We start from the raw sequence: 16,286 nt of genomic DNA, 5'->3' as shown, positions 1-16,286 counted from the left end.
GGAAAGTTCGGCGTCTACATTTGCCAGGTCAAATGCAGAGTTGAAGAAATTGGTTGAAATGCCAAAAGAAAAAAAATTAAACTTTCTTCTAAGGCAATCAGACCGAAGAGGCAATAGGAGTTTCGTTTTCCTGTATAACTTGAATAAACGACTTCAGTTTTACACACACACACACACACACCCCCTTCCAAAATGTAGACAAGGGCTATATAGCTACCAACAAGTTGTCACACATCTGGAAGACTGTTTTAAAACACATTCAAAATGTTTTGACTACATGATGCCAAGCATCTGGCAATACGAACTTCTCTTAGGAACTCTTCTTCTATAGAATTCAGTCTTGTGTATAGTCATTGTGCCAGATTTTGAACTACACGTTTTCTTTGTGGCACGACTGTGTGTATATACATATACACACATATACATGCAAAAAATATATATACGCACATATATTTATATGCAAAGGCAAGGTTTTCCTTATGATTTTGATTTAGGTAGATTTAACTTAAATGATGTTAACAGAGTTGCTATTGATTTTTGCGTTACTTGAACTGCTCTCTAGCTGTGCCCTCCCCCTGCCCCAAAAGCCGTTCAGTGGCCTCTATTGGTCAGTCCCTCCCCAGGAACATTCTCTCCCCAATGAACAGCACTCACTCACTTGTCTAAATAGTAACTGACTTTATTGGTTTCATTCCTCAGCAAGGATGAGGAAAAGCGAGGCTTCTAGCTTTCCCTGTCTAATAGGAACCAGCCTTAGGAATACCTGTGGTTCACCAACCATCCCCAAACCATCTGCAGGATCTTGAGGTAGGAGGTAGGTATTCTTCATGTGAGGTCGCCTCCCTCCTCAGGCGAGCTAGCTCAGATTTCCAAAGGCCTTTTCCACAAACTAACCTAACCATTCCTATCTCCACTCCACTTTCACACTAAGTCCTAAGTCGGGTGACACCACGGTGGGAGTGTTCTGAGTAAAATATGCCCCAATTATTTCAGTTTTGTAGATTGCAGTGACCTCAGATCCCTCACTTTTGCTAGTGACCCAGGCGAAGAGGGATAAATTCCTCATAGGCAGGTTACATGGTGCTAGGCATGGTAAGTGTCTGTTGAATTCTTCTGCATAAAAATGCAGACTGTCCCATCATTGAAGATGACCGTATTTCAAACTTGAAATAAAATAAAACAGGTGGTCAGGTTTCAGCCTAAGCAGTGTTCACCATTTGGGTAGCTGTGAATAGCAGATTAATGGGGACAGGTTCACCAGAACTCTATTGGCATTAGGGTGCTACTGGTAAAATACAAAGACTGTATATATGAGGAACTTTGGAGAGAGTGGGGTACCAGCTTGCCATATTTAGGCTTCCTTGACACAAAGAATACACACTTAGGGGAGAAAATCATTCTGTCTCCTTCTTTACGGAACATGCCCTGACCTGACGGGCTTCAGTTCTAGAAGTCACTGGGCTGTTCAGGGCCCTGAAGCATGGCAGCAACAATGATGCTGCAGCAATAGAAACCAGCACATGGTTGTGAAGCTCACGCTGGAGGGAGTGAGGGCCACCCCTGAGATGTTTGATGGGGTCAGAGCATAGGGGAAGGTGGTGGGGCCTGGGTGCTGGAGCTCCAGCCAGCTGCCTTCAGCGTCACAGGCAGTCTGTGGAACCTTATTCATGCATATACTTGCAACTTCTAGAAGCTTCCAGAAAAAAAGTGAGAGAATTTGAAGAACCTGGAAATCTCAAATTGCAGATGGGATGAGAATTATAGAAATACAGTTTATATTATAAACAAGACCTCATTTAACCAGTCTGGTGTGGCTTAGAAAAACCCGGGATTTGATAGGTAGGTAGATTAATACACAGAAATAGGGACAATGAATTTGATGACATCAAGCAACATAATATATTGCTACTTTAATATATTTAATAGCATAAGATATTGCTATTGCACTTTAAAATATAATCTAAATCAAGTATTTGAAGGACTTTCATGATCTGAAAATATACCTGAGAAAAATGTAGAAAGCCTCCTTAAAGGGTTAAAATACATTCTTCACCTGGGAATTATTAACTCAGAATTCCTCACGAAAAGCAGCCTTCGCTGCAGGTTTTACAAATAACAGCAGTTGGTGGCTAATATTTCTAACCTTTAGTCAGTTTTCTGTTGATGAAAAATCAGAATCAGGGATTATTACTTTTACAAAGAATGTTTAGACATCCCAGTGACATGATCACTATATAAAATATAATTCAAATTATCTCAGTTTAAACACTGACTTTGACAGTTAGTAAAATCATTTAATTTTCTGCTATGGAAACTATTTTAATAATTTTAACCACTTTTTAGATTATATCAATTCTTTGAGATGAAGCACGACGGAGAATGAAAATAATCTTTGTAAATTGAGCTCTATTGCAAAAATGATTTCCATTCTTCAGTAGGGATATTAACGGATAACCTTTTGAGTGCCTTTTCCTTGTATTTCTCTTCTTCCTCTACCTCTCCTGTCTTCCACAGCTCAAAGAAAACCTAGCTCATGAAAACAGACTCTACTTAATGATCCCCTTCCCTCTGCCATTCTCTTTCATTCACATTCCCAACTTTGCATCTCTGTTCTCATTTTCCTTTTTTCTTTCCGGGGAATGACCACCTCAAAGGATTAATTCAGAACAGGCAGCAGAAAATGGTAACAAGAGTGGGCAAATCAGGATGTGGATTTAAAATCAAGAGGTATTTTAAAGGAGGAGAGTTACTCAAATTAAACATATGTTAAAAATATGGGTTTGTTGTTCATGGCATACCTGCTGCCTGCGATCCCACCCTCATCGGATCAGCCTTCAAGGGCAGAGCATTCCCTAGTGGAATAATAAATAGAGCGGCTTGAGTGGATACGGATCTGAGCAGCCCAGCGAGCTGCCTTTCCTCTTGGTCTGACTTCACTGTTGGAACACAGGTGGTAACTGAACTAGCTGAACTAGTGAAATGGATCGTGGCCCCTCAGGCTCACTGCCAGAGAGAGAGAATAGAATTCAGGCTCCAAGTAATCAGGCTTTGGGCATAAAAAATTCTAATATAGGTCTTAGCATTTATACCAAACTTTGTTTTAACTGATATTGCCTGTTTTCCAAGGGATCATCTTTCTTACCTTGATGCATGTGAACTAGGCAGCAAAAATCCACTAGTCTTTTATTTTTTATTATTTTTATTTATTTATTTTTTATTGCGGTACGCGGGCCTCTCACTGTTGTGGAGCACAGGCTCCGGACGCGCAGGCTCAGCGGCCATGGCTCACGGGCCCAGCCGCTCCGCGGCATGTGGGATCTTCCCGGACCGGGGCACGAACCCGCGTCCCCTGCATCTGCAGGTGGACTCTCAACCAATGCACCCCCAGGGAAGCCCCCACTGGTCTTTTAAAAAATATATGCTGTACAGATGCTTACAGTGCTATAGTGCTATTCTTTGGGCTGACCTGCCATCAACCGAGGGGTGTGGCAAATTGTATTCTGCAGGTAAAAACGAAAAGACTTGCCCTATTTCTGCACTTTCATTCTCCCCAATGTACCATATTTTGCAGCTCTCTGCTTTCTCAGAATTATGCTCCCAAACATTATTGATATGAACTACCCACATCTATACTCATTAAAGGTTTTCAGTGGGAACTATGTAGAATAGCAATATATGATTTTCTTGCTCATTTATATCCTTCCTTGCTGTAGAGGAGTTTTGAAGTTGAGAGCAGCAATGTAAGATACTTATGGGTTGAATTCATTCCACTGATAGGCAAGATTCAACAGTCTTGGCTCTCTAAGGATAAGTTTCCATGATATGGACAACATATCCGTAAGGGTTTTGAAATAATATGGGTCTGAGAAGACATTGTTTCTAGAACACAAGAACTACCTAACTAGCTGTGAAATTATTACAGAATAATAGAGGCTAACTGGTTTCCCTTTATACTGTCTATGAAAAATACTACTTGCTAATGAAATGAATAGTGTGGGGTAATAAACAGTTTCTAAGTCCCTCAAGCATTTCATATGTGCCCAATATAAACCATCATATACAAACAACAAAACCTTTTTAACTGCTCATTAAAGCAATCAGGCCCCCAATGTTTGTTTACTAGTTCAGGTTATCACATACAGAAATAAAAATATATTAACACCAAGAGTAACAATGCCCCAAATCAGCAGATATATCAGAGGACCTAACGTATATGAAAATTACTATTTGTACAAAGGATAGTTTGAAGGGTATGATTATTAGCTTTTCAAAAAATTCATTTAGTTATCCAGGTCTCCTCTAGCAAGCCATATGTGATTTAAGAACTGGCCTCCTTTCTCCAAGCTGTCCGAATTGGTGATGTTTTATAGAACTTGGCTCAAATGTCCCTCTTACAAAGGGGAGAACATATTGTAATGTTCTGAAGGCAGGAGGTCTGTGTTAAGCCTGTCATAGCAACTTTCGCTATCTAAAGGGGAAAATCAGGTGAAATCGAGTTCTGAAATTTAGCAAGTCCTCACAATTTGACCATATTAAAGAAAGTGCTGTGGGGCTTCCCTGGTGGCACAGTGGTTGAGAGTCCGCCTGCCCACGCAGGGGACACGGGTTCGTGCCCCGGTCTGGGAAGATCCCACATACCGTGGAGCGGCTGGGCCCATGAGCCATGGCCGCTGAGCCTGCGCGTGCCATGAAACAGGTATAGGGCATGATCAGAAGTGTGGCTTGGCAGGTGGGGGAGGTGGAAGGAGGTAGAGCACAGGTACAACCCGGTTGGTGGGCAGCAGGGAGAGCTTTTCCTAAGCACCTTCCTCCAAAGGGAAGTCTTTTCAAGAATTTTAATGGCAATAAGATTGACACATGTTGTCAATGCCTTTGATGACACGATGTGAAAGGAAGCAGGTGAGGACAAAGATGGAGAGACACATGAGAAGGCTGGGGCAGGGGGAGGACAGGCAGTATTGTATTTAAGTGCTTTCCCACTCCCAAAGCAAACCAAAGCCTGCTGCCCCACTCCCGGACTTGCTTCCCTTGACATTCCAAGGTGATTTTGCCTGTCTGTGACGAGCAGTCCTTTAGGGTGGAACGTCATTCTGCAGCAAGCTCACTGGGAAACTGCAGCACTGGCCAGAGACGGGGCGGTCTGCCCTGGGTCAGGAGCGTGAGCCATGTTCAAGCAAGGCAACATGATGACTTGGCAGGGGAAGAAGGAACCATTCAAGAGAATTCAGGCATGAATAGGTGGCTGGTCCAGAAAACCATGAAGGTATCTCCAAACCCTCAGATTCTACAATTCTACATATTGCTAGATCTCGTGGACAAAATATTAACTCATATGAGAAACAAACACCCGAAAAACAAAATGAAAACCAATCCCCTCCCCACCCAATACAGCAGAACACGGTTAGCCTATCTTATAATGGTAACCGGACTGAAATGGAAAGGCAAATCCCAGCTATTTAAAAAACTATTAGAAGGGCTTCCCTGGTGGCACAGTGGTTGAGAGTCCGCCTGCCGATGAAGGGGACACGGGTTCGTGCCCCGGTCCAAGAAGATCCCACATGCCACGGAGCGGCTGGGCCCGTGAGCCATGGCCGCTGAGCCTGCGCGTCCGGAGCCTGTGCTCCGCAACGGCAGAGGCCACGACAGTGGGAGGCCCGCGTACCGCCAAAAAAAAAAAAAAAAAAAAAACTATTAGAAGATGAAACAAAAATACAATCTCTGGTTCCGAATATTAAGTGAGTATGGATGCAGAACTCTGGATCAGTAGTTAAGATTGGCTAATACAATGTCTCTGTTGCTAAAACAAAGTTAAATTAATTGTGAAAATCTCCATGAGCCCACACAGATTCTGTTCACAGGATCTGCCCACTCTCCGACATTTTTCTTTGTATGTGTGTATAGGGTGTGTGTGTCTACTTTGCGGCTAAAGGAGCACATTTGCTTTGATTGTGGAGCTCTTTCCAGACATTAAAAGCCACAATTCTAGTTTTTATACCTAGAAAATGCCAAAACGTGTTCCTTTCTGGGGGAATGAAACACTGAGCCCCCTTTAAGGGCAAGCCCTTAGAAGCCCATCAACTGTTGTTTGAAAACTTCTGGCTCTATTTTTGTAGAAACTTTGTCCTGTATTTTCTGAAAGGCTCTTGGATGAACATTCTTCTAGTGCCAATTTTAACACAGCTGAATGCTTTTATTTGTGCTGCAGGTAGCACACATGGTAACAGACATCACTAAATGAATTTCGTTCCCACACAGAAGTTCTTTTCCAGAAGTTGTTTGCCGGCTGCCCAGCTGTGGGATCAGAGGGTAGGATACTGCTGATTTTAGACATAAGGAAGCGGACAGTAGGAGCCGGGCTTTTAGTGATGGAGCCTTTTGGGGCCCTGGGGTAACTGTTACACATCTCGTGCCAGAGAACACAGTGTGCGACATCACTGTTCACACAGAGTCCCTACCAAGATTAAAAACCACATATACAGCAAAATACTTTACTATAATGTAGACCAAGAGTACTTTCCTTTAGAAATAGTACGTGCAGGGGGAAAAGCTGAGTAAGCCCAAGGGAAAACCTGTGCATAAGCTGCTTATCTGTTACTCTTCGCAAGGTGAGGGGATCCTGGCCACACTTTGTGGACTCTAAGGACATTTTGGTCTTTCTCTGCATCATGCTCTGGAATTATTTTCTCCATTTTTTTTTTCATGCTGCCTCTGTAACACAACCTCTTTACATAGTTTATCTCAGGAAATGACAATTGGCTGTCGAATCCCATACAAATTGATTGGATATGACAGCTTAAAGGAATAAATATTCTGCAGAGAAGAAAAGTTTTTCCTTAGACTCCTGTATTTTCAATCTTTTTTATTCCTTCTTAATTTTATTATTTCAATTAGATCATTTAAAAAATCAACACATCACATACCAACCTCCCCTAAGAGCAATCATAAGATTTGATGATTTTTCTGATACACAGGCTAGGGTTTCAAATTTGCATTATTTTATCTACTGAATTAACTATGAATTCTAAACCAAACTAATGCTGCCATGTGTTTTTAAACATCTCTAATCCAAACCATCTGGAGAGGCATGGTTTTGCAAAGGCATCCCTTCCAGGACACTCTGTGGATTTTGTCACTGCTTGAGGTTTTGGCAAACCATCAACATTACTATAATTCTCTTTTATAAAATATAGCTTTTGACTAGGATTTTAGAGTCTTGGGTGTGTGCGTGCAGACACTTTTTGCTCTTGTCCCTTTCTCTTTCCAGAAGACCATATTTAAAACAAACTTATTTTAAAGAAATAAAGGGTTTTTTTGTATAAGGAATACATTTAACTTCAACTATTCAACATAATGCTAGACAGCGTTCTCAAGAAGCAAAGAACACACCTTATTGTACATAGATGCTGGAAATACTTTTTAAAACAAGTCAAAAGGAGAAAACTTATCAACTTTAGAGAAGAGCAACTACAAAAAGTATAAATATAAAATGATTATGGCAACAATGATCTGTAGCATGTGACAAACTCAATGCATTTATGAGATTACAATAAAAAATTGACTAAGCTAAATCTTTCACCTAAGAAAAGCAACATCTCGTTTAATTCTTTGGCTACTAATGAACACATCATTTAAAAATTATACATCAGGGACTTCCCTGGTGGTGCAGTGGTTAAGAATCTGCCTGCCAATGCAGGGGACACGGGTTTGAGCCCTGGTCCGGGAAGATCCCACGTGCCACGGAGCAACTAAGCCCATGTGCCACAACTACTGAGCCTGCGCTCTAGAGCCTGTGAGCCACAACTACTGAGCTCATGTGCCACAGCTACTGAAGCCTGTGTGCCTAGAGCCCGTGCTCCACAGCAAGAGAAGCCACCGCAATGAGAAGCTCACGCACCACAATGAAGAGTAGCCCCCGCTCGCTGCAACTAGAGAAAGCCCGCACGCAGCAACGAAGACCCAACGCAGGCAAAATAAATAAATTTTTTAAAAAAAAATTATAAATCAGATGTAAGCATGCTAAAAGCAAAGGGTGGACCACTTGTCACAACAAAGGTTAAAAAAAACTTTCCCCGGAAGTAAGGATGATTCTCCTTCCACAAATTCTCTTTGATAATAATGCTTTCAAATAATTTCAAAAGTTAAAGAATGGAAAGGTCAGCTTTTTTGTTGAGCCACTGTCTGAAATAAATTAGACACAAAGTAGAAGGTTTGGGGCAAGTTTATAACGGGGAAAAATGTCTATTCTTTAGAAGTAGATGGCCTGAAATCCAGAGTGAGTCTGTGCCTAGAATGTAAGGACGCCAAAAAAACGCACAGGCACTCACTCAGAGGTGGTGGCATCCTAGAACACTCCTGGCAGATGCTAACATGATCTGGGGTACCATGAGAGTCCACTCCTGGCTTCTGTTTCCTTTCCTGGAATGGGTTCCTCCACACCCACACCTCTGAGGGACAGGGCTGCCTTTCTGAGACTTCTTTCCTTTTAGACCACCTGGTATAATTTAAACCTGCTCCTGCCTAAAATGTAGGATAAAGGAAAAGCACAATCTGAGATTTCAGAGGATGGAAGATGGAAGCCCCACCTGGGGGGCCTGGACCCAAGTCTTTAGGAGAGAGAGCTCTTAACAGAGATGCTAATCTAGTCTTAGCTGCAAGTAGAACACTGGTCAGCCCCATCTTCCTTACTCTTGCTTCAAGGTCTACAGAGTGAGTCCAGCGTGGCAAATGGCCAGCGAGTCTATACAGAATTCAGTGCAGCCATGTGAGCTATGTTAGAGACCAGTGGGTTCCGTTATGTAGCCTGTGCCTGAGGCAAACAATCAGTGTAAGTAATTAAGGCATGGAAGCAAATGCATCTGTACCCAGTACACGGTGGAAGCAGAAATAGCAAGGATGCTACTTCAGCCATGTGTACCGATACAACAGTACCAGTTATCAAAATACTGAGATTATTTTGTACTTGTTAGAAAACAACTAGGGCATGGCAGGGATGGGGGCAAACTGAAGAGTTCTTGTGGAGAGGGGACAGCCTCTTCTCAGCTCTAGCCTATTGTTGCTTGAGGACCTGGCCATACTGGGTACCCCATAAATGTCTGTTGAACGAATGAATCTAAGTTAGGTGAAACTGCTTTGCAAAATACTCAAGCAAGGAAAATAAGAATACCAAAGTTTAAGCTTCCTGCCATGGGATGGACTAAAATGCGGTAATAGGGAAACAACCAAGTGTAAAGAGAATACTTTTATCTTTTCAAAGCATATTCACCTACTGCTACGCACAGAATTATGTTCCCCTAATCCCCAATGTGATGGTATTTGGAGATGGGGCCTCTGGGAGGTAATTAGGTTTAGATGAGGTCATGAGGGTGAAGCCCCTGTGATGGTATTAAGACATCAGAAGAGCTCACTCTCTATCTTCATGTGAGGACATACCTAAAAGGCAGTGGTCTGTAAGCCAGGGAGAGAGTCCTTACCAGAAACCAAAATGACTGGCACCTTGATCTTGAACTTTCCAGCTCCAGAGCTGTCAGAAAATTATTTTCTGTTGTTTAAGCCACCCAGTCTATGATATTCTGTTATGGCAGCCTGAGCAGACTAACACACCTATATTATCTCTTTTATCCTCACAATAATCCTAAGAGGTAAGGAGAACCCCATTGGTATTCAACCCAGACCCCTGAAAACACCCATTTCCCTTAGACCAAGCTCTTGTGACCTCAGTCAATGGCCAGGTAGCAGGGTGGTGAGCACAAGGGGAGTGACAGGCCGGAAACCTTGCTCATGCTGTTGTCTGGAGCTCGATGCACAGCATCAATAATTACTGGGCAATTCCTCGATGAAGCACAACCACAGAAAGCCCAGTTCAGACCGTTTTAGCACAGGGCACGGCAAGAGGAGGGAAGGGCATTTCGAGAACTGAATAAAATCTTCAGTGTTGGGTTCTGTGCCTCCAACTCCCTTGCACATTAATGGGGCAGACCAAACGCTCTTAAGTCTTAGGTAGCTTTGTAATAATGTTAAACTTCAGCTTGAATTTAAAAACAATGTGTTCAAAGGTGGACTCTCATGGCATCCCCTGCATCTAATAGCTCACTTGGTCACGTGTCAGGTACACAGCTCCCTCACTGCTATTTCCAGATGAGGAATCGTCTCTGATACAACCTGTTGGCTGTAATGCTGCTGCTAACTCTAATCTCCCTAGGTGTGTCCCAATGATCAGTTTTGCTTCTTCTTAATTTTTGGAGAAGATTCTAGAAAGCAGGCAGATAAAGAATGAGAGCTGGCAAGGCAGTTTCTCTGCTTCCAGCTTCCTGAGCCAAAACAGAAAAAGAAGTTCCTGCTGTTTGGTTTAATAACAATCAGTGTCTAGCTCAAGCCTCGTCGGACCAGTCATACTCAATCGGCATAAAAAAAAGTGTTTCCGAGTGTCTGCATTTCATTTCAGCATGTACGTGTAAACTCCCTTTTCTTTTTTCCTAAAGACGCAAAATAGCCCTGCTGTGCTGCTCTTCTTGTCTGATCCATATAACCTGCATCTTTTATGTAAGAGTTTAATTCTACCTTTATTGTTGCATGTATTCCTTAATTATCCATAATTGTGTACTTTGAAACGTGTATCACAATCTATACAACAACAGTGAGGTTTCCTCTTTTGGGTTTCTCCAGCCTGCAGTCCACCCAGCATTGCCTTTGAAAACTAGGTCTTCCATTACTTAGCACGGCCTTGTCTGTGGAGTTTATTCTGCAATTACTAAGCACCTATCATGTGCCCTCACTTTGTCATCCCAGGAACTCATATTGAATACATAACCCTAGTTGTCAAAGAACTTTCCATTCATTCATCCCTTCTCTTTTCCGACCTCTACGGAGTAATCACTCCTTGCCACATTGAAGAGAAAAGCTTAGAAAATGACTTCTTAAAAAAAAAAAAAATCAGAGTCAAGCCGTAAGGATGTTACCTGTCCTTTAATTTAAAAAGAATCCTCAGGGCTTCCCTGGTGGCGCAGTGGTTGAGTCTGCCTGCTGATGCAGGGGACACAGGTTCGTGCCCCAGTCTGGGAAGATCCCACATGCCGCGGAGCGGCTGGGCCCGTGAGCCATGGCCACTGAGCCTGCGCGTCCGGAGCCTGTGCTCCGCAACAGGAAAGGCCGCAACAGTGAGAGGCCCACGTACCACAAAAAAAAAAAAAAAGAATCCTCAAGTCAAATTCTAACACTTCGCTGGTCATAATATACCTAGGAAAATTCATTTAATTTATATCTTTGTGTCCATAGCTGTTCTGTTCGTTTAGATTATAGCCCACAGTCTGAGCCGGGGGAGGAACAAAAATTGATGGGAGAAGAAATCAAGTTTAATGCAATAAACCTCACAGTTCCACCAGAGACTAGGGGAAGTCTTCTCTCCACGACATGACAACAATGCCTCAACAACTGTCCCAGGGTCACTCAGCAGTGTGGTCCGCTAGGAACAGAGCTGCCAGTCCTGCCTTTCTGTCCACTCCCCTCACCAGCAGCCCACATTCTCTCCCGGGTTCCCATCACTCCTCACAGCAAGGGTGGGGATGATGAGGTCAGCAGGCACCTCACACCAAACCGAGTACTGGATGGCTAACGCTGTAGCTGCAATCTCACCTGTAACCTTTATAGAATCTTAATGAGAAGCGAAGCCACACACAGGGGGAAAAGTCAGCTGAGGATTTTAAACACTGGCACAAATGAGGCTCGTTCACTTCACATTCTGCTTCCCCCCCCACCCCCCCACCCCCGAAATCAGAAGAGCTTCAGGTCTGTGTCAGTTTCAGGTCATTGTCAGATAATCCTCAAAAAGCGAATGCCAAGAACAAAGAAACCAAATCAGGAAAAAAATAAAAACCTCTGACCAAGCCAAGCCTCTAAATATAGCTTTTCCACTTACCTCAATGCAGATAATTCTAAGATATATATTTCTGATTCTATTCATTGCATTTAAAAGAGAAAGACCACACCAGGGTAAGCAATGCAGGGTGGTCAGACACATAATCTAATGACAGTGTGTGGAAGCCACTACAGAAGACAGCAGGAGCACTGCCAGATGGTGCGGTGGGGCTGAGTGGCTGATTTCTATGCAGAGTTGCCGATGTTTTCCAAGTACGGATGGCTCTCATTGAAATGAAAATAGAAAATGCAGGACCAGAGCCCACACTAAACATTCAGTTTAGTAAAGACAGAAAACTGCCCACGAAAGTGGAAGGTACTTGGCCTTGCTATATTCTCAGTAGAGAGAGAGGAGCCTTCCTCCTGCAATCTTTTTACCGTTAGGCTAAAAGCCTGTCAGTCTTTGCAAAGGAAAACGGAACTGATAGCTGCGTCTTGTGCGTTTGTTTTCTAGGGCCTGAAACGATGCTTTTCTGAGCCATAGGATTTGTTTGCAACTATACACTTGGCGAAAAATATGAAGAATCAAGAGATCAGCAAGAAATGGCTAGCTAATGTGATTCTTCCAAAATGATAACATCATAAGGCACCCGTAGCTCCTCACCTCCAGTCCTCTTTCTTACTAAGAAAACGAATTTTGAAATTATTGCAACATCATAGGAGAATGTGGCAGCACATTCATTCTACCCAAGTTCAGTGAGATAATGTCTGGAAAGGACCAATTGTAGTAAATAAGCTTCACCAACCAACAGGAAGGATACAAGAAGAAAAGTGATAGGTCAGTGAGCGGCGGTTTTGGTTTTTCTCATGTCTATTTTAGTTCTGTGGGCTCTCCAAATTCCCCCCTGCACTACCATGGTTAGTGCACGGTAACCAAACTGCTCTTACTACTTTTTCCCTCCACCTCACCAACATCCACTAAGTCACCTACATCTTCCCTGGCTGCCTAAGTTATCCCTGCTTTGGCCTCCCAACAGCTCAGTCATACTCGGTATCACGGCACTTTTGTTTTCTTTTGGCAGCCACTGGTGTTTACCTGGAGGTGATCCGAACTTCACGGAGATCAACTACAGCAAGGTGTGTCATTATCCCAAAAGAAAGGGCACTGTCCAATGCACGTTGTGTCGTGTTCAATGGGGTCTTGAGTCCACTCCTGGAAAAACAACTCTGGGTCTTCTGACCACCACAGAAGCAGATCCCACCAATAAGTGAGCTCAAGGAAATAAGTATGTGTGGGAGGAGGGGTGGGGCGTGGAGGTCTCCACCTCCTCCACGTGAGGTGAAGCGGGAGGGGGAAGGGAGTTGGTAGGAAATTTCTCAAATAGGGTCAGGTGGGAAGGCATCAGAGTAACAAAGGCAAAAAACGCCACTCTAGTTTGGGCCAAAGGGGAAAAAGGAATGATGGCCATACTTCCAAATAAAGAAGCCAACTAGGTTCATCACCTATCATCCCCTTTCTTCATCTCTCCTCTACATTCCAGTGGTTTTCAACTATTGCTGCATCTTCAACTCACTTGGGAGCTTTGTAAACATGACCAGACTGTGCCCCTGATTAATTAAATCAGAATCTCTGGATGAAAGGCAGGCATCAGGAGGTCTTAAAGTCGCCCAGGTGATTGCAATGATCAAGTAAGATGGAGAACACATCTCTGTTCCATTTTTCTCTCTTCACTTCTCCCCAGACCCCCATGCCACACACCTGCGTGGTGTTAACTGGCTGAATTCCTGACTAGTGCAGCAGGAGGCAATACACAGGCTTCAGAGTAAATATGAGCTGACTTCAATCCTGGCTTTGCCATTTACGGGCACCTGCCCGGGTTCATGGCCTCTCTGAGCCACAGTTTCTCACCCAGGGAGTTATGGGAGCTTACCACGATGAATGTAGATTCTTAAAACATGTTAACATCTTTTTTATTTTCAGAGATCAATGTCACAGAGACATTCCCCATGTCCTCAAACTATTGTTTTTTTCTCACCTCTTAGGAAAGCTCCCACTCAAGGTCTAATAATTTCAAAGTTGATCACTCCAGGTATATTTGCCTATTAGCCCAAAATGATCTGAAATCAGTAGGACTTTAGGAGTTGTGAAAGGTATTAGTTTCCTGGATTGCTCTGAGGTGAAATCCAGGTATGATGGTTAATTTTATGTGTCAACTTGGCTAGGCTGCAGTCCCTAGTTTTTTGGTCAAATACAAGTCTAAATGTTGGTGTGAAGGTATTTCGATGTGATTAACATTTAAATCAGTAGACTGCTCCTTTGCACATGTCACTTAACCCCAAAGTTTAAAAGTATTAGAATTCTCCCCTTTCTCAGTGAGAATGCTAGTAGAGTTTAGAACCCCCAGCTGCTTCTGGTCACCAGATGAAGTGAAGATAATAGTAGGAATCTGGGGAATACAGAGATAGTTTAGTCAGCATCTTTTGTTAGGATATTCAGCGTACTTCTGACTTTAAAAAAAAGAAAAAAATCAAGGGTATATCTTCTAAAACACATATATAGGAGCATTTAAGGGGGCAACTAAAAATAAGGTTAAATGCATTTTGGTGAAGCTTTTAGTAAATGATCCCAAAGATACCAGGAGATGAAAGAATGCTCCTTTCAGTCAATACTTGTATTAACCATTGTGTGATAAAACAGATAATTTGAAAATTCCAGTTAATTCCGAAGACTTTTGGAATTTGCCTCTTCACTCAGCATTATTAGTTCCTACTGACCTGCTGCTGTGCAGTGTTGTGAATATTAAGCACGTTATCAAATTGTTATTACCACAGGCTACCTTTCGTCAGTTAATATAATAAAATATTTAAATTATGATAAACATTACGTACTTCGACCAAAAGAATATAGTGTCACTTCTTAAATTTAAAAAAATTCAATATATGCTTTATACAATATCAAACTAGCTTAAATGGCACTGTTTTTCAAAAAATGTGCTTCTGCTTATCCCATAATCCTTTTAGTATTTTCTTGGTAATTCAGCAAAACTCTTTAAACTGAATAAAATTAGGATTTTGTGCTTCTATGTTTACAGAAAGAGCATATCAGACTGACAAATTTGATAATCTAAAAAAAAAAGAAAGAAAAAACTGTTCTTATTTCAAAGGTTCAAAAAATAAAGGTTATTTACTATGCAGACCAGGACTTCTTGTTTTTAAGATAGCAAATTAGAAAAACATGGTAAGAGTTAGAGGTTACTCAATCAGGTTGAAGCTGGGACTTCTACTCCAGCAGCTCTTGTTCCCCAAATTATATCTGATAATGTTCTAAAGTCTAAACATATTTTAGTTCAAAAAGATACTCAGCTCTTAGATATAAAATGGCACTAAGCTTCCAAATATCAACAGGTTTACCCACCCTCTTCAACTAATGTATCTGTTTTCAGAGTAATCTGCCACTCAGGACCTCTGAATCATAATATTTGAGGAACTGAAACTTTGAGTTAAACCGTTTGTTTGCATTTTCCTGTGCGTAATCACAGGAGAGGGGCATTAATAAAGGGGTTGGTGTATTGGCCACTACCAAGGCCTATTATTTCAGCAGAGTCGTGGCAACAGGGCAAAGCCGAGTGTGTGCAACTGTGACATAATTTCAGCCTGTATTGTGTTGAATGGAAGAGAAGACCAATGTGTCAGCAGATACAAGCAGTAAAATATCCCAGACTAGTTGCAAACCGGAAACAGTATCTATATTTCTCAACAATTCAAGAAAGATAGTGATAAATCTTCCCTTAAACTGGCTACAAAAGTATTATTACCTGTAAAGCAAGATGGCACCCGTAAACTTAAAATTGGCAAAAATCCCATTGAACTGCATTTCAGAGAGAGGAGGGAACTTGAAATGGTACTGTTTTGAGGGTGTCCACGAGCGTGGGCAAGCATACGTTCCTGCTAAGCAGAGGAAGTGGTACACCCGGATTTCTTCCTAAGTGCGAGGTCTTTAGAAACTCATCCTCATGGGGGCTGTTTTAAATGGAAAGAAAATGACACACAGTCCCCAACTAGGCTTCTGAACTGTTTGCAGAGGGTTGCCACTTTCCCCAGACATTAGGTTACTGTGGGGGAATTTTCCAAAGTTGTCAACAATTCCATTTTTAAACTCAGTTCTTCCTCTCCACATAAAACAGATGCGAGGCAGCATGAACTATATTTGGTCTAACAGGAGATATGAGTTTTTTTTACATTGCTGACTCCTACCTGACAGTGGAAGACGTATTCTGGTGTGGTTTTCTTAAACTTCATGTTCCAAACCAAGGCCACTCCATCTGGTTCATGGGGAGCATCTTCGTTGTTGTTGTAGGAAGCGACCATCAGCTCGGGGTACTGGATGGAAGAGGTCACAAGGATGGCTTATGCCAAGATGACAACACAAGGAAAAC

The 16,286-nt window shown here is 42.3% G+C and overlaps 1 protein-coding gene across 2 annotated transcripts in view; it reads right to left on the bottom strand.

Annotated features, from left to right (window-relative positions):
* Window positions 1-16,286, bottom strand: part of DYNC1I1 (dynein cytoplasmic 1 intermediate chain 1) — a 295,343-nt gene that overhangs the window by 104,350 nt on the left and 174,707 nt on the right. For both annotated transcript variants that reach the window (XM_060157069.1, XM_060157070.1), the window contains one exon: window positions 16,105-16,230. In XM_060157069.1, the coding sequence (XP_060013052.1) occupies window positions 16,105-16,230 (126 nt within the window). The remainder of the gene's footprint in view (window positions 1-16,104; window positions 16,231-16,286) is intronic.

This window comes from Lagenorhynchus albirostris, chromosome 8 (genome assembly GCF_949774975.1).
Source record: "Lagenorhynchus albirostris chromosome 8, mLagAlb1.1, whole genome shotgun sequence".
In the NCBI taxonomy this organism is placed as follows: domain Eukaryota; kingdom Metazoa; phylum Chordata; class Mammalia; order Artiodactyla; family Delphinidae; genus Lagenorhynchus; species Lagenorhynchus albirostris.
Note: the sequence above shows the minus strand (reverse complement) of the source record. Positions and strands in the feature narration are given on the sequence as shown.